This window comes from Periplaneta americana, chromosome 17 (assembly GCF_040183065.1).
Source record: "Periplaneta americana isolate PAMFEO1 chromosome 17, P.americana_PAMFEO1_priV1, whole genome shotgun sequence".
Taxonomy (NCBI): Eukaryota; Metazoa; Arthropoda; class Insecta; order Blattodea; family Blattidae; genus Periplaneta; species Periplaneta americana.
The window spans coordinates 3,241,757-3,268,018 of record NC_091133.1 but is presented as its reverse complement, the minus strand read 5'-3'; the positions used below and the strand labels follow the sequence as shown (position 1 = coordinate 3,268,018).

Genomic DNA, 26,262 nt, shown 5'->3' with positions numbered 1-26,262 from the left:
TCGCGTTCTGAATTCTTGTAGGCTATGTTAATTATAATATTATAATCATGAATATTTTATGCGATTTAGACCACTTTTATTATGACAGTAATAAAAAATGGCACAATCCAATAGGTCTACCTGTATTATATAAGAGCATTCATGGAGTTCTCGTATCGAGTGAAAGTTTCGATTACTACATTTAATGTATTCAAGTACAGAATATATCCTTCTTGGAAACAAACTGTGATGTTCTCAAATGAAAAATAAAAGTGACACGGCAAGCTGGATCTTCCTACTCACTGTCCATTAAGAACAAAGCGTGATGTTGACTTTTGTTTCCTGTGAAGTGCGACTGTTGGAACCAACTTTAAGTTTAATATGGCCTATATCACGTTATAGTTATAAAAACTACGTACGCGAAAACGAGTATTAGCTTTGAGCATTATATCCCTACTATTCGTATGTAGGTACTAACTACGTTCATATTCTACGATTCCTACTACTTAGTGTTTTAATTTGCTTAGAAAATAAGTTTTTTTATAACTATTTATTACATTGTGTCACAGTTACTGTACAAGGTTAGAGTGGATTAGATAATGGGATAGATAAGTGACAGGGGACCGAGGACTCTGACACGATTAGAGTCATTTGCTATTGCTTTCCGCTCAATTTTAGTAGCTTGTGGGTATTCCCCATGTCATCGATGGTAGTGAATAGCAACCTCATATGTAAAAGAAAAAGAAAGAGCGAAATGAGATTTCACTGTCCCTATAAAAAAATGTCTCCGAATTTTCACCAAACGCATCTTTGTCCAGATATAAATAGAACTTTTACAAGCAGATATTTAATACCCTAAATATTCAATCATTATCGAGAAGCTCTAGAATTTCATATCCTCTATGAAGGAAGGCTCCCTGGCAAGTTCGTAGATTACGCCTAATCTAGATGGAGCTATACCCAGTCCTCAATTTATAAGCCTACCATATTTTTCACAAGAAAACCGGGACACATTAATGGGCTGCCTACTTTGCTGATGAGTAAGAGAAAATAAAATATTTATGTGTAATACTTATGATTTTCAGAAAAGTTTAAAATATAGGCTTAAAGTAATTGCAGTTTAGCACCAAAACTGAAATACACTTCAGGCTTGATAACACTTTTATTTAATTTCAGTGAATCTAAATGTAGAAACGCATTCATTACAATTATACATATTTTTCACTGCAAGATATTTTTTCTTTCAGAAAAATATATTCTGAAAGCAAGATAGCTTACATTTCTATGCAGAAAATTTTCATATTATATTTCACTGTTAAGAGTACCCATTACGAGGACTTGTTCCTGATAATTATGTTTTTCTTCTCTTTTGTCCATTATTTATTCATTCAACCAAACAGTCTGTCAATTCTGGCGTCTGAGTCAGTAAACAGTATGAATTCAATGGCAATGACGAGATTTGAACAGCAGATAGTGTGACCTTTCAAAAGAACCAGCCATTTCTTCTCCAGTTTGACAGAATTCATATTTTATATTTGTAAATTATTTGCAATTACTAAGGAATGAAGTTTGGACACCAAAACATTGTCTAGAGCCGGCTACAGGTTTAAGGAACACTCGCTATATGATGACAGTTGTTTACATTCATGTTCGTACCACAATGAAAGATGTCGCGTGAAGAGAACTCTGTTCATTCGAAATTAAATGGGTGCCAGTTTCGAATTATTTACTGCATTCTAATAGGTTGTTTCGACACAGCATGCCTGTTTTCTGTTTGAAAAATAAACATTTCGTAAGGAATTCAGTTGTGATGTAGTGAAGGTACTGTGAAGATATATTAAAATGCCGTCAATAAAATCTGTAACTTTGCCTATGCTTGTAAAAGATGTCAGAGATGATTATGTTTCATTCAAGGACAAATGCTGGGTAACTTCCGGTGCTGGACCCCGGACTCATTTCACCGGCATTATCACCTTCATATCATTCAGACGCTAAATAACCTAGATGTTGATACAGCGTCGTAAAATAACCCAATAAAAAAAATTCAAGGACGAAAATATATTACGTTGTAAGGTTTGTAAGTTACACAAAGTTAATAAGGGTCGTGATTTAGGAAACCATACTGACTATAGTCCACACCTGTGGAGTAACAGTTAGCGCGTCTGGCCGCGAAACCAGGTGGCCCGGGTTCGAATCCCGGTAGGGGCAAGTTATCTGGTTGAGGTTCTTTCCAGGGTTTTCCCTCAACCCAGTTTCAGCAAATGCTGGGTAACTTTCGATGATAAAGCGTCGTAAAATAACCTGCTAAAATTAAAAAAAATACTGACTATAAAAGACATATCGAACATCTGAAAATCTGAAATTGTTTAGTGATTCGATTTCGTATCAATCCACTTTTCATTATGAATTGTATCTGATGATGATATGTGCAAATAGTCCAACCTGTGGAGTAACGGTCAGCGAGTCTGGCCGCGAAACCAGGTGGCCCGGGTTCGAATCCCGGTCGGGGCAAGTTACCTGGTTGAGGTTTTTTTCGGAGTTTTCCCTCAATCCATTACGAGCAAATGCTGGGTAACTTTCGATGCTGGACCCCGGACTCATTTCACCGGCATTATCACCTTCATTTCATTCAGACGCTAAATAACCTAGATGTTGATAAAGCGTCGTAAAATAACCCAATAAAATAAAATATGTGCAAATGTTACATTCCATAAACTTGAGAATCTCCATTTTAAACACTTTCTTGAAAAGTATACGTCCAGAAAATTGTCGACTCCAACAACCATGCGTACGCAATACTTCCACTCGTGTTAAGAAATAACTTTAAATTCTATATGATTAGCCGTTGGTAACAATAAAAGGGTTAAACTGAAAAAAAAATTCTGCACATTCGAAACTGTGAAGTGCATACGAATTAAATAGTGAACAGGCACAAGATAATACACAACATCATTATAATAAATATAAACTATTTGAAAATGTCGCACTAATAACATTATGTAATTTCGAAAAAACATTTCCTTATTTGGGTGACGATCGAAATAGGTTCATATCTGACAATTTACGAATGTACACAGTTGTACATTGCAACAAAATTAGTGACACTTAAAGTGCATCATTCATTTTTATTTAAAATGCGTCACCTGTTTCTATAAAGAAAAGAATGAAGTCGCTCTTCTAAATTGTGTTGTATTCTATTTATTTTAATTATCTGATTATACCGAGAAATGTTTTGATTCAAGCATAACAAGTCCCTGTACCACCCTGAGTTGATGTAACCAACACGACTTGTATAATATGCGACGTAGTTAACTTCATAAATTTGGTGTCCGAACTTCCATCCCTAGTAATTACCGACTTCGTAATACCAAACTCATCGAAAAGCTTAGGCCTACCTGAATCTACTTTTGTAGAGCTTACATTCTCAATCAAGTCAATATAATGAATCTACCATTGCCTAAGTTGGTACATTTCACTCCATGTCAATGCCTCCAGTCAACTGTGGTCAGCATCGTACTCATATACATAATAATGTGCAGATAATAGCACAAACTATTTTTTTTCTTAAAGTAACAATCATAGAAAAATAAAACTAACACTATTTTGGTTTCTTGTAATGTAACAATGATGTGGGAACTTATTTAACCCTTCGTTAGGCGCTTGTATCTCAAACATTTTTGTTCTGTGTTGTCTTTTTTCTACATATTTCTGCGCAAGTGCTGCTTCAGGACTTCCCCACATATCTGTCTAGAACAGATCTGTGCTTTCAGATTTTAAATTGTCAATGTTAAGTGTAAAAATAAGGTTTGTTTCTTAGTGAGGACCAACAGTCCACACAGCCTTCTAAGTCTTAATGATAGGCGCATGGGGTGTGAGTGTATCCCAGTGATTTTAGTTCTGAAACTTTCTTTATGAACATTTCTGCACTAGTGCCGCTTCAGGTATCTTTCCTGTAAACTATCTACAAGGGATTTGTTCTACTTTCAGATTTGTAATTGTCATTGTCGTGTGTAAAATTGAGGACCACACAGTCTTCTAAGTTATAGCTTTAGTTTTTCACTTATTACTGAATATTTCTACAACTTATTATTATTATTATTATTATTATTATTATTATTATTATTATTATTATTATTATTACTATTATTACTGTTACTGGTAAATTGTGGGTTCTTGTTTATTCACAAATGTCGGAAGCAAGCAGAAGAGAAAATTTAATCCTAAGAAAACTACAGATTCTGATGTTTTATTGAATTGGTTCATTAGTATTAGAATGAAGAATATTCTGCAGATGATGAATCAGAGGAGAAGGCGTCCACGTTACCGTGAGTGTCATGAGTAGACATCGGATTTTTAGGCACTAAAAATTGCAGTTTTAGGCGCCTAAAATAAGCTCAAAATTTGTAAAATTAGGCTCTATTTTAATGAAAATAGGCATTTTAGGCACATCAAGGTATCATACTTATTTCTTTCACTGAAATTTTTAGTTATACACTAAAATACGCACAAAAAAGTATGTTTAAACATTAAAAAAGAATACTATATTATATTTATAAACAGAGCTGCACAAATTTAATATATTGAAACTAATGAAATAATGATTATTGATATCAAGATTACTCATTTTAAGTTATTGAAATTCGGTTCCATGCTCAGACTTTATTATAATTATCTGCACAGTACACCACCAGAATTTTTTCTAAATTCTCCACAGTTAACCTTTGCCTTTTGTCACTGAGAATCATTTTGAAAGCAGAAAAACTTCTTTCAACCGAAACTGATGTGAGAGGCGCAAATTTTAAATTAGGTACAATAGGAACATCAATACTTACTGGAACATTTACACTTTCCCCCGATATCACTCTTGATACTTTTTCCAACAATGAAAATCCTACATTCTTATTTAATACGTTGTCCCACTTATTTTTAACTTTTTTCCCACTTTCGCCCAAAGCAGAATGTATGTTCACTTGAGCTTCCTTTACTATTGCTATTTAGCTACAAAGAGATTGTTTTTCACGTTCTAATTGTTCAATGATTGTAGGTATGAAAGAAAAGTTTGATGTTATGTAGGCAATATCGTTTTTCACTCGTGAGTCATTCAGACAATCTTTCACTGCTTTCACACACGCTGCACTATCAGTTTCAGGTAATTTATCAATAACTGTGACCACTTCTTTAAAATACTTAGAATAATACACCACTGACTGAATCCAGGTTCCCCATCGTGTAACAACCGGCTGAGGTGGGAGTGGGATATCTGGAAAGTTCTCTCTGAATATTGAAATCCTGGATGGGGCTTTACAAAAACATTTTTTTGTGTTAGAAATAAACGAATTGACAAGAGGAAATTCATTCCGGATTGTTTCAGAAACCCTGTGAAGGCCATATGCTAGACGGGTTACATGCGTGAGGTTAGGATAAAATGTTTTAAGAAGTGGAGCTGCAGCAACCATGTATGAGGCAGCATCAGTACAAAACAACAGAACTTTAGAATCGTCTATATTACCTGAGTATAAAGACTGTAGGCCTTTATTTACAAAATAAGCAATGGCTTGGCTATTCACTTTCGAAAGTTCCTTAACACATACGAGGTGTGGAATCGAAGGTCCATCAGGACTAAGTTTTCCTACTACCATATTTGCTACATACCTATTCAAAGGATCTGAGGTTTCATCCATAGAGACCCATATGTAAGAATCACCTATATCCTCCCGAATGGAAGCTAAAGTTTCATTGTATATTCTGTCTAAGTAATTTTTTCTTAGGGTCGACTCAGATAGGATATTTTGTTTGCAGTATTTTTGTAAAAAGTGTCTTAAAATCGGATTTTCAATTGCATTCCAGGGAATGTTAGCAGCAACAAACGCTCTGGTTAAATCAGCATAGAAATTGCTGCTGAGATTGGATGAAGTAGGCTGTGTTAGTAAAGTTTGTTGCAGTTGATTTTTCTGCTGAGCTTTAGCCTTATGAGCCGCTCCTTGCACATGCTGCTTTAGGTGGCACTTCTTTTCTTACGAAATCTAAAAATGTAAAGTAAACTGAATTAAAATAAAATCCTAATTGTTGTATTGCCGTATTTCTATCACAAAGTTAGTGGGTTCGAACAATCAACATTTTAATGACCTGCAAATACTTTAACTATCGGAATTTAAAAGGTTAAAGTGTAGTGGTCTTAAAAAAAATTATACCTCAGGATAGCTCAGTCAATGTATAAATATTATAGGCCTACTCATTAAAATTAACAGAATTTATATATTTCAACTATTGTTACATACCTGTTTGCTACAAATCTTGCAGAATATAATTTTTCCATCATAAGTGAATTCTGAATATTCTGTTAGCCATTTGCCGGATCAATGTAGATTTTGCACTTATATTTTTCGGCATTATCGCGTTAAACTTCACAGGAAAACGTCCTACCGCTCAAAACTTCTCAACACAAATAAGGTGAGGGAAAGAGCAACTGTTAACGAGCATTCAAATGAACCGTTGTTATTGAGATTCAATTGGACAAAAATACAAAGTTCCACTTATTGTTGCATTTCCTGGTAGTGTTAACACTAGGAGCGCCATTCTTTTAAATATTTTGTAACGGTTTACCCTACTAATTCGCAGTTTTACGACTTTTCATAAATATTTCAAAAACACTCTTTCTCCAAAAATTGTGATTTTATGACACTCTGAAGGGCAGTACAGCTAATCGGTTTCAGACCGAAAACAGTCATTTTTATAGTACAGTATATCTCTGAATCGGTAGCAGCACATGTTGTGATTGTTGCCTGCTTCAAAACTAAGGTTGGTTCTTTGTCGGCATTTATGCCTCCAAACATGTTAAATTCGGTGAAATCTATTGCGAGTGTCGTGAGATTCAAAACATTTTGTTTCCTTTATCAATGGTTTCATGGCCGGTGTGAAGCAAACTTTCCACTTTTTAAATGCCTTAAATTTCGCAGTGAATGCATGTATAAATTAAAAAAAGTATGAGTAAAATGCGAAACTTTACAGTGAGTTAGGCATTTTTAGGCGAATATTAACAAATTAGGCTCTAATAACCGTTTTAGGGCATTTTAGGGCACTATAAAACTCTTTGAATACCTTTCAATTTCCATGAAACACAAATATTAATAATTATTTTTACTTTTCTCCTAAAGAAACAAAATAGGCATTTGCCCTAGTATCCGATGTCTGGTCATGAGACAGATTCGGAGCATGAATTGATCCATGGAGAGGAAGGATATGGTAATGTTGTGCATTAAAGTAAATATTTTGGAGGGAAAACTGAAAAAAAACTAAGTGGAATGAAGAAAAGCCTAAAACAAACGCTTACTCCTACACATAGCAACTCATTCGCGAGGTCCAAACGGAAGAGCTCTAAAATATTATTGTTAGATCTGATTTTGAACAACAATGCCGCCAAAAAATTGTAAATTCAACCAATAGAAGAAGAAGAATATGAAGATGATGATTATGTCTACAGAGTTGGAAATAATAATATTTCAGTGTTCATTTCAGTCTGAATTTATTCACATGCTAAGATTAAACATTAATATTATCGAACATTACAATGAATATCATAACAATTAAACTAATGTTATTTACTAGTTGCAGTGTAGAACTCGTAGATAAACTAAAAATAAAGTTTAGATGTCGGTTGAGTTTCAAGAGAACTTAATAATTTGAATTTAAGAAGTGGGATACAGCTGTGCCCCATGCACCTAATCATGTCACAAAAAATAATGCACCTCACGAAGGGTTAAATGAATACTTCAGAAACCAGGACATTTGAGCTCCCTCAAGAGTTTTCATCAGGACATTGAACACTTAGCTCCAAATCGAGATGGTCCCGGAAAATTCGGGATGAATGGTACGCTTACCTTTTTAAGAATTGGAATTTTACTTTCCCTATAACTTTCAGGTCTGAAAGCATCAGCTATTACTGTAGGTGATTATTGGGATTATCTTGGCCTGGAATAGCATGATTGCTATTTTAAGGGATAGTTGTGTGATTGTGGCGGCTGCTTTTTCTCTTATGTGGATTTTGAATGATGAACAGGTTGTTTGCAGGGTGGTGCCGAGGTACTTAATGCATTGACGGTTTCTAAGTCTTCCTCTTCTAGGTGGAGTTTTTCTTCAGGAGGTACTTTACCACCACTCAACATATGTACTGTTTTGCTGTGGTTAATCTTGAAATCGTTTTCAATCAACCATGTTTGTATAACCCGTCTGACGAAACATTGCAGTTTTCAGATGAGGGCGCTCGTGTGTCGCGAATGCGATCCGCTCAGTCTCGATTCATGGCGAGTCAGCTGAAGAAATGTTTGGACAGTCTGACAATAAAAACATCAACAGCTGTTATGAATATAAATACAATTACCAATACCATAGTTGAATTTACTTTTTCTGTCATGTACGGTATATAAACATACTTTATTCCAGAAGTACATGTATGCCCGTGGCAGAGGTCTCAATTTCATCTGCACTATCAGTTGAACTGCCTTCGTCTGCTGTGTATGTGCTCCTACCTGGCCTATCATAATCCATCTCATCTTCTTTACACTCTTCATCACTAATCACAATGCCTATATTTATTACTACCCTTTCTACTTCCTCTTCCATTAACGCGTCACGACGCCAATATTCGTCTTCGATATGTTTAACAGGTTGGCAGCATTTTGTCCAGACTTATTTGCTGATTTCGCTTATTGATTGTGCGGTCATTTGTTTCAAAACTGACAGCCTCCAGAATGTATCTTTTCCGTCATTAAACTGTATCTTTTTCTTAACAGCATTCAGAAGATTGCGTAGAGTCGAAATTTCTTTACTCTTCACATAAAACTCCAAAAAAGTTCTGCGGATGACACAGTTTTTCAAAATCATCAAGTACAATTTTCTTTGGATGTGGGCGGCTTTCACCAGGAGTTGAAAATTGTCCTCCAATGCGCTTTGCTTCTTCACCTCCTCAGCTATAATATGTTTTGGTTTTTCACTCTTCCCCACCGCCGTTGCTGTTCTTTTCACAGCGTTTGTTAATGGAATGATCAGACCTTTCTTTTTCTCTTCTTTACAACATTTTAGCACATTGTATATAATCTTTCTGCTTTGCGAGTGTAAGACTTCGCGTGACGAGTGTCTCGGCGGAGTTTCCATTCGCTCTTGTGTACACACACACTTCCGATACCGAATAGCAGACTGAACGAACTGAACTGAGGCATTTCTTTACTGCAGCGCTGTGCGTAGTACGTCAGAACAGGGTGACGTAATGCAGTTCGATCGCATGTTTATGTTCAAGCTTACTCTACCTGCCGTCTGCAATGATTTTTCAGACGGGTTATAAGCCATTTAGGGCTTCTTGTGCCTCTTGTTTGCTAGGAGATCATCTGCGTACATATATAGGCAGATAGTGTTCAAATATTTCATGATGTCCGCTGTAGCTATGGTGAGTAGGAGTGGGCTCATTGGGTCTCTTGTATGACGCCGCTGGTCCGGGGTTGTTACTCGAACTTTGTTGAGTGCGAGAAGATTCCTGATGAAGTTGATGACTTCGTTTCCTTCTGTGGTGATGTCTTCTAATTTATCCAGGAGTTTTCCCCTATTCAGTATGTCGAAAGCTTTACTGTATCGATAAAAGTGGCATGAAACTTGCCTTTGGGGTGTCTAAGAGCATCTTCATGAGGTCCTCAATGGCCCGTATCGAGAATCTGTCTTTCCTAAAGCCAAACTGCTGCTCCACTTCGATTTCCACCAACAGTCGTTGAGATAAGATTCTTATGAAGATTTTATTTTCAAGAGCAATTCCGCAGTAGGAGTGTGGATTCTCGATGTCCCCTTTTCCCTTGTAAAGAACCCGTATGGTCGACCTCCTCCAGCTTTCTGGACTATTCCTGATGATAAGCAGTTGTTGAACAGCTTGGCCCATATGTCTGGAAGGAATTCTGCGGAATCTTTCGTTTGATATCCGATCAGGTCCTATTCCTCTCCTGTTTCTTGCTATCTTTATTTCGTTTTTCACCTCCTCGACGCTGATTCGCGTTATGATTAAATTATTTTGTATCACGGGTGGGGGATCATACGCCATTTTAGTATTGCACTAGTTCACTTGGTAACTTTTTACAAGCTTGATACCGGCACTGTTACTGTAAACCAAGGCTGTATATTATATATGTATAAATGTCATACATTTTGGTTCTTTCGTTGTTAGTTGCATCGACCTGGTTGGCGAGTTGGTATAGCGCTGGCCTTCTATGCCCAAGGTTGCGGGTTCGATCCAGGGCCAGGTCGATGGCATTTAAGTGTGCTTAAATGCGACAGGCTCATGTCAGTAGATTTACTGGCATGTAAAAGAACTCCTGCGGGACAAAATTCCGGCACATCCGGTGATGCTGATATAATCTCTGCAGTTGCGAGTGTCGTTAAATAAAACATAAAATTAACATTGTTAGTTGCAGTAACAAATGAGGATGATACGTCCCGCTCTGTTATAGCTCCTATGATAATATAATCACGTTGTAATTTTTATGATTGATAGGTCAATGTTTATAGAAAGCATAGAAAAATTTCGAAATCAAAATCTTTTTCCACTTACACAATTTTTAGAAGAGACATTTACACCTTCCAAATTTAGTAAGCAGCAAAGTTTTGTATTTTTTATGTCAGATGGGGATCAAAGTGAGAGAAATGTTGAGAAACAATGGAAATTACTTTTAAAACTTTTCAACCAACTTATCCATTAGTTTGGAATGTCCCTCTGAAGCTTCATACCCCGCATGCCAAACCCGTCGTCAGACATCGTACAACATAACCATTTCTAATTTCACATCCGTATATCAAAGAGTTTTTCATAGATGCCCATATCACATTTTCGATTTACCTCCTTCTCTTTGCACTTACTTACTCTGTGCTAAATTGTATGTATGTATATATTTATTAGCCGTCATAATACAAAGATTCATGGCATCGTCAGATAACAATAACATGTTAATACAATAGTATAATAGTAATGTAAACAAATACAATAGTAATGACAATTATAATTACAACATAATAATAATCACTTTCTAACATTGTATATTTTATTATAATGACAATCTTGGCGATTTGTGCTTCTACCAGGTACATGAAGAGGAAGGTAAGGAGCAGTAAACAGGGAAAACAACAGCAATCAATAACTGTATATAAAATAGAGATTGATACATTTCCTGTTCAAGATTTAAATTTAGGTACTCGTTTATGCTCAGTGGCATGTGCTTCAACAGTATATTTTTTACCGATTTCTTGAAAATTGTTTGGGTACACTTCCTGATATGTAAGGGAAGCTTGTATAATTTACAAACATTATGAGATATACTGTTAAGACTTCTGGTAAGCTTGTGGTATTTTAAATGCATATTACTGGAAGTTGTAGTGTTGTAGTCATGGTATTCAGAGTTTGGTATAAACTGTTTTGCATTCTAATGGATGTAACAGACTGTTTCTGGTACGTAGATACAGGGGACCGGTAGTATATTGAGCCTCTTCTCTCAGTCCGTATTGGAACTTGTTTCATGATTTTTATTATTCTCTTCTGCAATTTTAGTATCTGTAAGGATTTTGATGATGAGCCCCAAATGATTATGCCATATGCAATAACTGAGTGTACATAACCATAGTATATTGACAACAGAAGCTTCAGGGGCGATATTTTGGTTAAGATACGAAAGACGTAACATAATCTGGACAATTTTTCATTCAAGAATTGTACATGATACTCCCATGTTAGATTTGAGTCAATGTATATGCCTAGGAACTTTGTGTAACTTTCTTCCTTAATCCTGATATTATTAAGTAATATTTGGACAGGATCGTGTAATTGTTGTTGGCTAAAGTTTATACAAATGGTTTTGTTTGTGTTTAGTCTTAATTTATTGTGTGATAGCCATTTCTTTAAATGAGTTGATGTTTCATAGATTTTTTTTTAATTATCCCTATTAGTATCATTTATAAATAATATTTTTATTATCTCCAAATAACACTGTCTTGGCTTGGGCTATGCTTATTGGAAGATCATTTATATACAAAAGGAACAATATAGGTCCAAGTATGGAACCCTGCGGAACACCATTTGTTAGGGGAGCAATGTTTGAGCAATTAATTGATGACGTTGGTGTTCCGTTATTTTTATTAATCAACTGTTATTCCGTAGTTAACCTAGAGGAGTTCATATTTTTCACTATCACAAGAGGGTTCATTTTAGAAACATGATATAACACTTTACCATTACTGAACAATTTTATTATTCACAGACTCCTCTATCTTTCACGGACAAAAAACAATTACTTCGCAATAAATCTGCACATTCCAGTGTGGTACGAGGGTAATAAAACTTACACCTCCTGCTAACGTTAGCAACTTTCATTTTATTTTAAAAATAATATGCAAAGATTTCACAAAATAAAATCATATGGTACGTAAAATTGCAAACTTAAAATAAATAAATATAATAATTCGGACAGATATGTACTATGTACTAAATAATAATAATAATAATAATAATAATAATAGTAATAATAATAATAATAATAATAATAATAATATTTTATTTCTGGATTATGCTTTTAAGACGATGGCATGTGTTTCGCAATCTGGTCATGCGAGCTTGCTGATGTTTTGACTGCAAACAAGAAATGATGCGCGAGCGCGGTAGCCACTCCTGGAAGGCCGTATTTTGAGTACACCACCAACCCCTAACTCGCCTATGCCCGTACACAGATGTGAAATTGAATAGGAAAAGAAACCAAAGTAGAGTGCTGATGTACAGTGTGCGTAAATTCAAGCGACCACGCGAAAGAACACAGGTTTGACGGAAGAAATTGTTGACAAATTAAGCAATAAGGAGCCAATACAAAATGATAAACTGCCACTGTGTTGCTCGCAGCCCTAGTGTTGTAGTCATGAACTGCGATCAATTTTCTTGTCAAAGGATGTACTAATAGATGATTGCTAGGCATTGTTACGAAGATATCATACGTGAATTCTCGCTCATTGATTAATAGTACATTATGCAACGAGCCTATAATGATAGTAATTAAGACGCGAGGATGTTTATGAAACGAGCGCAAGCGAGTTTCATAATTTTCATACGAGCGTCTTAATTACCATTATAGGCAAGTTTCATACGATTTGTTATGCTCGACCATATTTCTAACTTGAAATTATTCAGTCATGTAATTCTTACGTGACTGGGGAGCGAATTGACCTTGAGCAATCTCGTAAATTGTGAGATGTGCGCAGATGCGAAAGTATTGATTTTTTCCGGGCAACGAATGTCGACGACCTTGATATAAATTCGAGAGTAAGATAAACGTTAAACTTGATATAACATTGAAAAACGAGATGACAAATTGAATTTATTTGAATATTATTTACAATTAACGCTAATTATTATAGTAACAGAACATAACTTTCTGCGACAGTATTGGATTTCCAGCCTGCGTGACGTTTTGCTAGTTGTCTTTCGATTGCATATCCGAGAATAATCGAAAACCTGAAATTTAATGAATAGGTGTACTTTAATGACATGCACTAAAGGACTGCTACCAGGTGTATAATTACTACATCTCGGCATGGTCGAGCATAAAAAAATTAATGGTGTATCCTTACGAAGGGTGCTAATTATTGAAAGATGCATATACTGACACGTCTCACACCACCTACGGGTTCCACATAAGAAAGGGACCTGATTTTTATGTGTAATCTAATTAGTAACTGCATACCCACTATATAAGATAAAGATGGCCCATACGTTTGTATAGCAAATAGGCTAATTAATTCAGAAAATGTTTGGAAGTCATGTTGTAACCCCTCTGACGAGTTGTTTCTAAACAGCTTACATTCTGTGGATGAATGGCATTATCTGAAGTTTCTCTTTCAGTTGTCATGGATGTAATCAAGATAGAACCCGAAGTCGACCCGTTGGATATTCAAACAAATGAGAATACTGATGCAGAAGAGAAGAAGCCCTTATCAGAGGTAAACTAAAAGTCACTACATGCATAACATAATTATACAATAAAAGTAGCAGACTTACTGGCTTGTTCTGTTTTCATCAGGGGGTAGCCTACAATTAATATTTGAGGAGAAAAATTCGCTCCTCAAATATTAATTGTCACTATAACAGATATTATTCTGTTGGACCATAACAACATCTTTAGTAAATTCGTCTAGCTAGCAGTGCATTATTCTGTACAGATTGCTGTGCACTTAACTGCGGAATCCCGGCCATTAGTCACTCAGCTGAGTGCGCTCCTTGTATAATGGCAGTTGACTTCAAATATAAATGTCAACGTATATGCCTAACTTGGAGTCAGGCCACAAAAGGGAAATAACACTGTAGGAGTAAGGTTCGATCCGGTGCTGTTGATTGAATTCGGCGTAGCTCAGTGGTCAGAGCGCTTGGTACTTAGAACCAAAGACCCGGGTTCGATCCCCGGCGCCGGAGCGAATTTTTCTCCTCAAATATTAATTGTCACTATAACAGATATTATTCTGTTGGACCAATTAATAACATCTTTAGTAAATACGGTAGCCTACTAGTTCAAATATGGTACTTCTCTGACAAGCATTGTCTAATTCCTGTAATTCCTGAAAAGTTGTTGCCCCATCACATGTACAGGCAATCAATTTACGTAAATCAATTTTTCTTTTCGCCAATTCCGAACAATAGTTTGCACAAAAATTTTGGCTGTTTTAGGAAATAATTTAATTCTGTTAAATGTAGTAAAGGCATCTGAACTTACTAGTTCAACTAAGCACGATAACTTTTCTCCGATTTTATTATTGTCATCCACAAAACGAGTAATGACAGATAATTCTGAAACATTGTTTGTTGCTTCATCAGCCATTGTTGAAAAACACTGAGTTTGTAATGCTGAAGAATCATACTGGCCTAAAGCCTCACAAATACAGATAAAAATTCACTACTCATTGCCTTCCTTACCTATGTTGATTATTTACCCAATAATTTAGTCAGTGGTCGGCATTTCCTGACTTGGGAGTCAAACCCTTAATACACAAGCAGGGCGGAGGGGTAAGGCATGATCTCCCTCCCCTTAGCCATCACTTTTTCATTCAACTCCAAGCAGTTTGCGTATCCTTCCCCTCCTACCTTTCACTTTCCGGTGTATTGCGGGTTGCATTTTATATGACAATCTTTGTCTGCCACTGATTCAGTGTGTTACTGCTTTTCATTATCACAAGGGACTCATATTTGGTAGTATATGGGGAATCTCTTCCTTAGCTAAGAAATACAGACCATAAATCAGCGATGACAATAACTGCCTCTCATATATTATTGTTGAATTGGTTTCTTAACAGTTTGTAAATGCAAAGTTTCCATAGAAACGCTTTGTGCCTGATACTGAGAACTACCCCTAGCATGCAAATCTAGTCTTTCAGGTAAAGCTTCCTGTAAAGCAGATTTGAATAATTTCAAGGGAAAAATTGTTCCAGGGCCAGGTATCGATCCCGGGAACAATTACGTTCAACCAGAGGTCCCGGGATCGATACCTGGCCCCAGAACAATTTTTCCCTTGAAATTATACAAATCTGCTTTACAGGAAGCTTTACCCGAAAGACTAGATTTGCATAATATATACGCGTCACTGTGTACGTTAACAGAAAACCACAATTCCAAGTCACACAGAGTTTGTGTGCACTCGATGTGGGTCTCTGGCGTTTCGTCAGCCCACGCGAGTTGTGTGGATATAAAGGGAAAAGTTGAGACGGTGTCGGATGGAGTTCCCGGGTAGCTCAGTTGGCAGAGCGCTGGAACGTTCAACCAGAGGTCCCGGGATCGATACCTGGTCCCGGAACAATTTTTCACTTGAAATTATTCATACCCGTAGCATGTTTCTCCAAAATGACACTTCTACACATTGGTTGTCTTTTTGTAATCTGTGAAAGATATTATGATAAATTTCCACCAGTGTTTTATGATGTGTTGTCATTTTTTTTTTTTTTTTACATTTGTACAGCACCTACAGAATGAATGCACCGCCTCGATTGTCGTCATAATAAAACCAGTCATATTTTTACCTCCCAGTTCTTTTTGTAGTTCACATTTACCATTTTTCGTTTGCAATATGTCACTTTAACGTTTATTAACTTTTGCAAATTGATTAATTAATTTTCAACCAATAGAAACGTTTTCACTAGGTACTTACATTATTACTTTTCCTCTCTGGATTTATAATCGGCCATACTGCACCAACAAAACACTGTATTCAGCCACTTTATCGACTTTTTTCTCCTGAATTACTTTTATCATTTTGACTATATTGAGTACTTTGTCCTTTATGGAAAAGGTCGAAATACTCTTCTCTTTTTCCCAGACCTGACATAGCACACGCCATCTCTGTTTGCTATTGTTCAACTGTTAATGGTAAGCAGTCCAGAGAATCGCTGTTACGAATTATAACACACAAGATGTTGATTGTTGTGGCATTTCTAAAATGAAACGACTAAATAAGAATTGCCATAATGGTTATTTTGTAACAACTAAATCCAGTGGAAAATTTAAAAATTGAATTAGATTAGAGCATCACTGGATTTTGGCAGGAATACTCGTACAATATTTTCAGCCGGAGGACCTTTATGATCCCCTCCCCACTGGTACCACCTCCCCCTTGGATTCAACACTGTCGACATTTTATTCATTCCCAGAAGTAAAATTTCCCTTTCCCTCAGCTGCTTCCCACTCTGCCTTCAATTTTTTTTTTTCCATATATTTATGGCTGTACAGACTTAAATCTGTAGTAGTTGTGATCAACTTTCAAACACACTACAATACAATATTATTCCTTAATGGTGTCTCTTTTTTTTTAACTCCTTATGTAGATTAAATTGTTGGGGATCATCAGTGTGGTTTTAGAAGTAATACATCGACTATGAATAAGATTTTTTGTATTCGACAGATATTGAAGAAAAAATGGGAGTGTAAGGGTACAGTACATCAGTTATTCATAGATTTCAAAAAGGCATATGACTCGGTTAAGAGAGAGGTTTTATATTAATATCCTTATTGAATTTGGTATTCCCAAGATACTAGATCGATTAATTAAAAAGTGTCTCAGTGAAACGTACAGCAAAGTTCGTATAGGCCAGTTTCTATCAGATGCTTTTCCAATTCACTGCAGGCTAAAGCAAGGAGATGCATTATCACCTTTACTTTTTAACTTTGCTCTAGAATATGCCATTAGGAAAGTCGAGGATAACAGACAGGGTTTGGAATTGAACGGGTTACATCAGCTCCTTGTTTATGCAGATGCTGTGACTATGTTAGGAGAAAATCCACAAACTATTAGGGAAAACACAGGAATTTTACGTGAAGCAAGTAAAAAGGTAGGTTTGGATGTAAATCCTGAAAAGGCAAGGTATATGATTATGTCTCGTGATCAGAATATTGTACAAAATGGAAATATAAAAATTGGTAGTTTATCCTTTGAAGAGATGGAAAAATTAAAACACCTTTGAGCAACAGTAACAAATATAAATTATACTCGGGAGGAAATTAAACGCAGAATAAATATGGGAAATGCATGCTATTATTTGGTTGAGAAGCTTTTATCATCCAGTCTGCTCTCAAAAAATCTGAAAGTTAGAATTTATAAAACAATTATATTACCAGTTCTTCTGTACGGTTGTAAAATTTGGACTCTCACTTTGAGAGAGAAACAGAGGTTAAGGGTGTTTAAGAATAAGTTGCTTAGGAAAATATTTGGGGCTGAGAGGGATGAAGTTACAGCAGAATGGAGACAGTTACACAACGCAGAACTGTATATCAGTACATTTTATTCTTCACCTGACATAATTAGAAACATTAAATCCAGATGTTTAAGATGGGCAGGGCATGTAGCACGTATGGACGAATGCATATTGAATGTTAGTTGGGAGGCCGGAGGGAATAAGACCTTTGGGGAGGCCGAGACGTAGATAGGAGGATAATATTAAAATGGATTTGAGCGGGGTTGAATATGATGGTAGGGACTGAATTAATCTTGCTCAGGATAGGGACTGATGGCGGGCTTATGTGAGAACGGCAATGAACCTTCGGGTTCCTTAAAAGCCAGTAAGTAAGTAATGCTGTCTCTTTGTTCTGCAGGAAGAGAGTTTTTTGGATCCACATGTCACTAGGATAAAGGAGGAATGTATGGACGACAGCTACGATCTCACAACAGAGATCAAATTTGAGGAAATTATACTGCCTAATAACGTTCCCACGGTGAAGTCGGAACCTGAGGTGAGCGGAGCTCTTCTTGTATTCTGATTGTCACAGACAATTGCTGTATATAACTGTAGAGACAATGGCTTTTGGTGCGTAATGTGGACAGTAAAGATTTCTTCATGCTGTTTATTTCTTTGTTCTGGAATAGCCTAAATTTAAATTGAGATAAAAATGTCGAGGTATGCAGAGCAGCCACCTAACATTACCACCTTGAATATCTCATAAAGTAATTTGCTGTTTACATACCGTTTCCACAAATCAAACAGATAAATAGGAGCACACAGGTTTTCCATACACAAAATAAAATATGTATTTGAACCTGTAAATTCAGTATTAGTCAGCAACGGTTGCTACATTAATAAGGAATTTAAAAGTTTACTAGTGGTTCGTGTGTTTATTATGTGAGTATATGACATCTAAATATGTTTGAGGTTAGGAAAGAACACTTATTCAACTATTTTTGGAAGAGAGCTAATAAGGGTTATACAGGGTGTATCCAAATTGGTGTCAAATATTTCGGGGACGTGTTCCTAACACCAAAGCAGTACAAAAAGTTCATATGAACATTGGTCTCAAAATAATTTATTTCAGAGTTACAAGACAAAATTTAATGTTACAAAAATTGCTCGAAGTGGCTTCCTTCTGCTTCGATGTGTCCCCTAAACCTGCGTTACATGCTCTGGCGTACTCTGTTGAAAATTCCTGGAGTGTTTCGTATTTCGTGAAATCCAGTTTGGATACGCTCTCAGAATATCAACATTAAGTACAGGAGTCGCATAAACCAGGGACTTTAAATGTCCCAAGGCGAAGAACTCCATTGGAATCAAATCAGGCGATCGAGCAGACCATGCAATGAATCCCCTTCGACCAATACATCTTTGGGGAAATCGATCATTAAAAAAATTACGAACTATCAGACTGAAATGAGCTGGAGCAGCATCGTGTTAAAACACATTCTTTGGATGACGTCCAGAAACACATCATCAATTAAATTATGCAAATCATTTCGTTCTGTTCATTCACAGAATACATTTTCTTCTGATTTTTTTGCTCTACAAAATACAAACAAACAAAAAACCATTAAACATTCAGAGGTCAATGAAGGGACAAATCCTTTAATAACTCTCTAACGAATGGTTTTCAGACCCATGTTCTTATTAACTTTTTTAATTGTTTTGATGTTAAGAACACGTCCCCGAAATATTTGACACCAATTTAGATACATCCTGTATACAGTAGTGTGTGTGTGTGTGTGTGTGTGCGTGTGTTTTTTTAAATAGTCCTAAGCCAAACAGACTCAATTTTACAGGTGAGTGTATTAAAGGTTTAGAGTCCAGTGCTATTAGGCGCGGTATCTGAAACCCAATGGACAAGTTGTTAAGCTAATGTTGCGTCATCTCTCAGGTGTATTTACTCTTTTTTTTTCAGGAAAAGGCATGTGAGTTGAATTTAGAGGAGGAGGAGCAGTTGAATATGAAAATAACAGCAGAAGAGGATGAAGGCTTGTCTGAGAGGTGAGTCACTTATATATGAGATGGCGGGCTGTGTCGTCTGATGACGTAATGTACACTAGGACTACGTAAAGATTAATTTTTGCTCCTACAGAATACGTCTGATATGGTAACAATTAATTATTAGTTATTGACTACTGGTTTTAGTACCACAACTACAATGTTTGTTACTACTACTACAGCTGGTGCCATTATTATTCTATAATGAAATACTCTGACCCATTGTAGAATGCCAGGACAGCTCTTGTTGCCATCATGTACCTTTTATTTGTTTAATATCATCTCCTGTATTTTCAGACATTCTTTACGTAAATCCTATCGCATCCACACGTATCATATAGATGCCCCATTTCAATCCACTTCTTTTATGTATTGATCGAGGTGAGTTTCTTCATGTAGGTCGTGCAGACAATTTATTTCTGGTGGCATTTGTTTTATTGTTTTGTTGTTTCCTTTTAAATACTACTTGGGATCTGAGAACTTCTCACTTTTATGGTTTTTATGCATCACCTTGTTGAAACTGCATTTGTTTGCTTCATTTTAACCGTGACAACGCTTTTTAGTTCTTTTAAGTATTCTGGTTATTGTACTGTGTTAGTGTTTAGTGAAAGATTTTAGATAAGGGCGCAAATAGCCATAGTAGCTGACGCGTCCTTTTTAAACCCCACTAACTAACTAACTAACTAACTTCATGTAGGTGACTGTGTGATGCAAAGATGGATCTCTTTATTTTTCATTTAGAAAATTTATTACTTTAAATTCCTGTTTATTTAAATATATGTTGCACTTCACTTTCCAGGTTCATTATTATTTATTTTTATTAGTCTTAGCATCCCTTCATATGTCAACTCCTTTCCTCTGGAGGACATTTTTCTGTTTCTGTGATCCTGTTCCAGTGTTGCAGTGGCCAACAACCAGAAAACATTTCAACTCTTCTGGAGTCCTCTGAGTGGGCTCAGAGAAGTAAAGGATCCTAGTGACCGATTCTGGCATTATAGTCACTAGCTGCAATGATAGAGTTTTATTTATTTTCTCTATCTCAGTGGTTCCCAAAGTGTAAAATAAAACAGAAATGCCTGATTAACGTACATTTAGTTTGTATTTGGAAACATAAATAATATTGAACATAAAAATAAAAAAATGTTCCATTAGATATAAAGTAAAAAATAATTAGCAAATGCAGTAAGTGTCCTTTTTTTCGGAATGTAGCTTCTCAAATCTGGACTACGTATTCAGTGATATCATACCCAACTTTAAGTCCACACCTGTGGAGTAACGGCTAGCACGTCTGGCCGCGAAACCAGATGGCCCGGGTTCGATTCCCGGTCGGGGCAAGTTACCTGGTTGAGGTTTTTTCTGGGATTTTCCCCTCAACCCAATACGAGCAAATGCTGGGTAAGTTTCAGTGCTGGACCCCGGACTCATTTCACCCGTGTTATCACCATCTCATTCAGACGCTAAATAACCTAAGCTGTTGATAAAACGTCGTAAAATAACCTACTACTACTATCCAACTTTAACAAAATTTCTCGTTTTTGGTTTGATGGCGAATATAGGCGAAAAACTTATTTTGCATAATTACGATGTTGCATATGCTATTACAAATTTAATTGCTTTTTTCGCAAACTCAAGGCATTGTTGCATTTTTTTATGCAGAATTGGTCTACACTCTTCAAAAGAAATTCTCCTTTCAACATTCCATCAGAAACCTCACATTTCAATTCGTTTTTCCTTAATATTTTTTTGGAATACCGGCAACTGTCTAAAAATGGAAATAGTACCCATCTGTGACTTCGTGATGGTTTTGAGTTTCTCTAGAAAATACTTAGGAAGCGGGTGTTTCAAATTGCACAAACTTAATTGCAGTGCCCACAAAAACAATCTTAGTATTTGTCTGATTATGCGTGTCAAAATGTTTTCATTAGTTCTTTATCTTTAATAATCTGGAATGAATCAAGTTTATTTTTATGAAGTGATGTCGACCAGAAATCAAGTTCTTTATAAATTCGTTGATTTTATACTTGGCTGTTATGTTAAAGGTGAAGTTATATTTCCATCTGACCTATAATGAAATTAGTGCATTCATGCGCCATATTGATCTCATCTTCCTTTCTTCTCTTCCGAGTTCTAGTTTCTTTTGTTGCTTTCACGACTGTTTTTTTTCTACTTCGAAGATTGTTATAAAGTTGATTGCAACCAAATCTTTCAGCAGGTTCTTCCTACAAATTTCGATTAGTGATTGTACCACTTGAAGCATTGGAACAAATCATAACATGTACAACCCCCCAATTTTTAATATTTTAGGTCCAGTAGAACAGTTTTTGGTATATGCTCCATATGTAACTATTGAAACTCTCATTTGGGTTCTGTGTTCTACCATGTAAGCATTTTTCTGCAATTTTTTTGGTAATCACACCATGAATTTGCACAAGGAGGACTAGAAACTATCCCGCACGATCTTCCTAATGGCTTCAAGACTACCTTGGTTTATTTATAATGGCAAGGCCATAAAATGAGTGAAAGTCTTAAATGCTCTATTGACTATTAGTGCCTAAATGTGATTCCATATACATTTTAGGTAGTTGCTGATGTTTGCTTATACTGATTTTACTACATTTACTCTTGTACAAACTGATTATGTATTTTCATCATAGCATTGAAGATACTCCTGAGAACAGAGTTTCTTCAAAATTCCGCAGTATTGCACATGAATACCTCAAGAGGGACGACGGTGCATTGACATCAGAGGAACCTATCTTCGGAAGTTCTATTGATTGGCCTGTTTCTACAAATACTGATGGTTTAAAGACGCAGTCTCTTAGCTACAGACCTGAGTGCTCAATTCCCAGTGAAACTGTCTATAGTGCAAATAAGTTTAATAGTTTTGCAAACAATGTGTCAAATTCATCGCCTCTTAAATGTCAGCAAAAGTACAAGAAAATATACAAATGTGATATCTGTGAAAAGTGTTTCAAGCGTTCTGGACATCTTAAAAGCCATAAACGCCATCACTCAGGCGAGAAACCGTTCAAATGCGATGTTTGTGAAAAATTTTTCTCGCGTTCTGAACATCTCAGAAGTCATGCGCGCCTTCACACAGGCGAGAAACCTTTCAAATGCAACGTTTGTGGTAAGTGTTTCTCGCGTTCGGAAGGTTTGAAAAGTCATACACGTCTGCACACTGGCGAGAAGCCATTCAAGTGTGATGTTTGTGAAAAGCGTTTCTCGCGGCTTGGAGATCTCAAAGGTCATTCACGACATCACTCTGGCGAAAAACCATTTCAGTGTGATGTTTGTGAAAAGTCTTTCACGCGCTCTGGACATCTCAAAAGCCATTCACGATACCACACTGGCGAGAAGCCATATAAATGCGACGTGTGCGGAAAGTGTTTTTCGCTTTCTGGTCATCTCAAAAGCCATGCGCGGCAGCACACGGGCGAGAAACCATTCAAATGCAATGTTTGTCAAAAGTGTTTCACACGTTCGGAAGGGCTCAAAAGCCATGCTCGTCTGCATACGGGCGAGAAACCATTCGTATGTGACGTGTGTGGCAGACGTTTTTCGGAGTTGGGATCTCTGAAGAGGCACGGACGCCTGCATTCTGCTGAGAAATCATATAAATGTGATATTTGTGAAAACTTATTTTCGAATTTGAAATTGTTAAAGAAACATTTACTCGTGCATTCTGGGGAGGAAGCATTGAAATGTAATATCTGTGGAAAGAGTTTCTTAGAATTACAAAATGTAAAAACCCACGCATGCCTCCATTCTGGTTAGAATGCCATGCGTGGAGAAAGTGCTTCTCAAGTCCTAAACTAAAACAAGCATGCAAGCAGAAATCGATTGAGTAGACATGCCTGAGCAGCGAAACATTTTAGGAGAGTGCAAGTCTACACATTGCATTTCTCAGTGTCCTAGTCTGAAAGTACTTTTACTATTACATGAAATATATTTTCAAATGCAGTGCGTGTGATTGTGCGTATTAAATATAATAACACGCCTGACGACAGTTAGAGCAATGTTAGACAATTGGAAGTGATGTGTTGTAAAAATATACGTGCTTTACAATGGAAACGAAAGGCGAAATAGGTTGAAACGAAATATATTATCGTATTTATACGTCTCAATATAGTAGTTAGCTGTTTATAAATACTTATTACAAGTAAAAAATTTGAAGTTGAGGATCGCTATCTATTTATAAATCAAGCCTCTAATGCAACATTAAAGTTACTCGATATTAGTACAATAATAAAATATTATAAATTTGCTTATTTAATAATAAAAAAATACCAACAAATAATTATATTCATAAACGACAACAAGCGAACAAGAACAAAGAAAAAAAATTTTTTTGGAACATTTTAACTTATTTATGTTACTAATAAAAGTAGGACAGAGAAAGTAATATCAGCGTCCTTGCTACTAGATTCACTAGCATCATCTTTAGTTATTTCAGTGCTTCATTGATTTGAATTCATTTATCACATCTAATATATCACTTCTGGTCCACGATCCTTGTTCTAATTTGAAAATGTGCATAAATGCCGAAATTGGGGCCAAGGCACTTTCTGCCTTCTCACCTTGTAAACGCAGGGGCCTTGCATCTTCCAGTGAGGCCCCTTCAAATAATTCTCCGAGAGTTAAAAAAAAAATAATTTATTTGAAGAATTTTTTTTTACATTTTTAGTCCTAATCATAAGAAACATTTACAAACATTTCGAGTAAACATGTTTGCAGCACATTTGGAAGTGATGGGCAGCTATTCAATATTACTGTAATTCAAAATTAATTAAATAGTTGACTGGTATCGTCAACTACTGATGCTTGATGAAAATTAAAAAGTAGTAAACGACCACGCCTATTAATTATTCATAACACTTTATAACTGAAAATCTGTATACACATAGTTACAATACCTTATGTAGAAGGCGAAATATACATTCATTCAATATAATATAATTAGGTTTCAGAGACCTACAGCACTTCCCTAACAGCAAGCAGTAACTGAAGCCATGCTAGAAACACACAGACTTTGCTTCCTAAATTTTCTCCTCTGTGTATTTGCATAATTTCCTGTTACATTATTGTCAAATCAAATAAAGAGATGTTAAAGATTATATATAACCAAAGAAATTTTGCAGTGTTGCCAAAATTCTTATTTTTAAAACATTCCATGTAGTCAGTCGACTACTGGTGAGTTCACCCTGATTTGTTTGAAAGAGGAACTAGATCTTAAGTAACTAGACCACAGGTCAACGGTTATTTCAAATACGTGAAGAGGGTCAGCTGTCGCAATGAATTGCTAGTAGGCACTAAAACTCACAACGCTCCCTCCCTCACTTCAATCCCCACAGTGACTCCACTTCTTTCTTCAGTTCAGTTCAAATCTGTTAACTGTTGCGACTGAATAGCAAGCGGAAGTAATAACGTAATCAATTACGGGTGTAAAAGATTTAATTCTTGCCTGACAAATTATTGTACATATTCAGCATTTTTCATAAACATTTAAATTATGAAATTTAAAGTTACTGATAACCATTCCCAAATTCAGTTTTAGTTATCGTTTCTTGTGATAATGCGTGATTGATAAGTGACCAGTAATTGCTATGTAACTAGATGATGGATAAATTCTTAATAAAGAAAACTGTCCAAAATAAAACTATAATCAAGGGAGCCACAATGATGAGCTGGGTTGTAGTAGTTCTAGTGAATCTAATAATATTCATATTCATCAGTGCTGCACGGATCAATGAATGATGAACAAAGCAGTGGAAGGGAAAAATAGTGCACGAGACCCATAGTTTGGGCTAATTCTATGGACTCTTGTTCAATTCCTGGTTTATAGCTTGTGTCGGGCAAGTCTGTCTAAATAAGACAAAGGTTTTCTCCATTAGCTCCGGTTTCCCTGAGGTATCCCAAGAAATCTCCATCATCATCTCATCGCGTGTGTAGTGTAGACCAGCCTCTTATAGCAGACCCTGGGCAATGAATCTGTCGGAAAAATTGGCCTACACAACTGGCTTCATATGGGTGAATGACGAAAAGTGAATTACCCGCCAGTATTTTCTCCAAAATACATAAAGGCATTTTTTGAGAAACACAAATTAAAGTTTTATTTTGTGCAAACTGCTGTGTCCCCCCAAGATTTCAAAGAAGCCGGCACCTATAAACATGTAACGGTTCTTTCCAGACACTACTGTCTGCCCTCGTATCTGGCACAATTTATTGGAGTTATAGGCTTTCTACTTGCCGAGCACGATTTTGGACTACACCATGATGGTAGCAGACGCTCATCGTATTTTGGGCATTAATTTTTCAACTACTAACTGCTGTAATTATAAATTCTGATGTTTCTTACAATTATTCACAAGACCAATAAGTAGCCTACAACTCTAAGATTACATTGTCAACGTTGAACCCTGTAGCAATATTAACATCATGAAACTTGGATCAATGATTTATGGTACATGACGTGTTTGTGATCCAAGGTACAGAGGGGTACAGTTAAAAAAA

The 26,262-nt window shown here is 36.1% G+C and overlaps 2 protein-coding genes across 7 annotated transcripts in view; one reads left to right on the top strand and one right to left on the bottom strand.

The window, feature by feature from the left end:
- The window catches only part of LOC138693094 (uncharacterized), a 50,308-nt gene that overhangs the window by 23,859 nt on the left and 187 nt on the right, over positions 1 to 26,262 (bottom strand). Inside the window, exon 1 of one of the 5 annotated variants that reach the window (XM_069816713.1) lies at positions 121 to 259. The exons of 1 other annotated variant lie outside the window; for it this stretch is intronic. In XM_069816713.1, coding sequence (XP_069672814.1) covers positions 121 to 139 — 19 coding nt within the window. In that variant the 5' untranslated portion in view covers positions 140 to 259. Of the gene's footprint in view, positions 1 to 120; positions 260 to 26,262 lie in introns of those variants that run through there. 3 more of the 5 variants (XM_069816710.1, XM_069816712.1, XM_069816715.1) reach the window with 3 other exon arrangements.
- On the top strand, positions 249 to 26,182 carry LOC138693083 (zinc finger protein 235-like). Of its 2 annotated transcripts, none has more exons than XM_069816677.1 (5): positions 249 to 449; positions 13,889 to 13,986; positions 18,116 to 18,253; positions 19,667 to 19,752; positions 22,404 to 26,182. In XM_069816677.1, the coding sequence occupies exons 2-5, from the start codon at positions 13,894 to 13,896 to the stop codon at positions 23,524 to 23,526; spliced, it is 1,440 nt and encodes a 479-aa protein (XP_069672778.1). In that variant the 5' UTR covers positions 249 to 449; positions 13,889 to 13,893; the 3' UTR covers positions 23,527 to 26,182. The 2 variants fall into 2 exon arrangements, with proteins under 2 accessions (XP_069672778.1, XP_069672777.1); XM_069816676.1 differs by having other exon boundaries at positions 250 to 445; positions 22,404 to 26,179.

What these genes read in the sequence shown, in the direction of transcription:
- LOC138693083 (XM_069816677.1), top strand. Translation starts at nt 13,894, where the DNA reads ATGGATGTAATCAAGATAGAACCCGAAGTCGACCCGTTGGATATTCAA. An exon ending in AGAAGAAGCCCTTATCAGAG is followed by an intron (nt 13,987 to 18,115) that starts GTAAACTAAAAG and finishes TTTGTTCTGCAG; the next exon opens with GAAGAGAGTTTTTTGGATCC. An exon ending in GATGAAGGCTTGTCTGAGAG is followed by an intron (nt 19,753 to 22,403) that starts GTGAGTCACTTA and finishes TTTTCATCATAG; the next exon opens with CATTGAAGATACTCCTGAGA.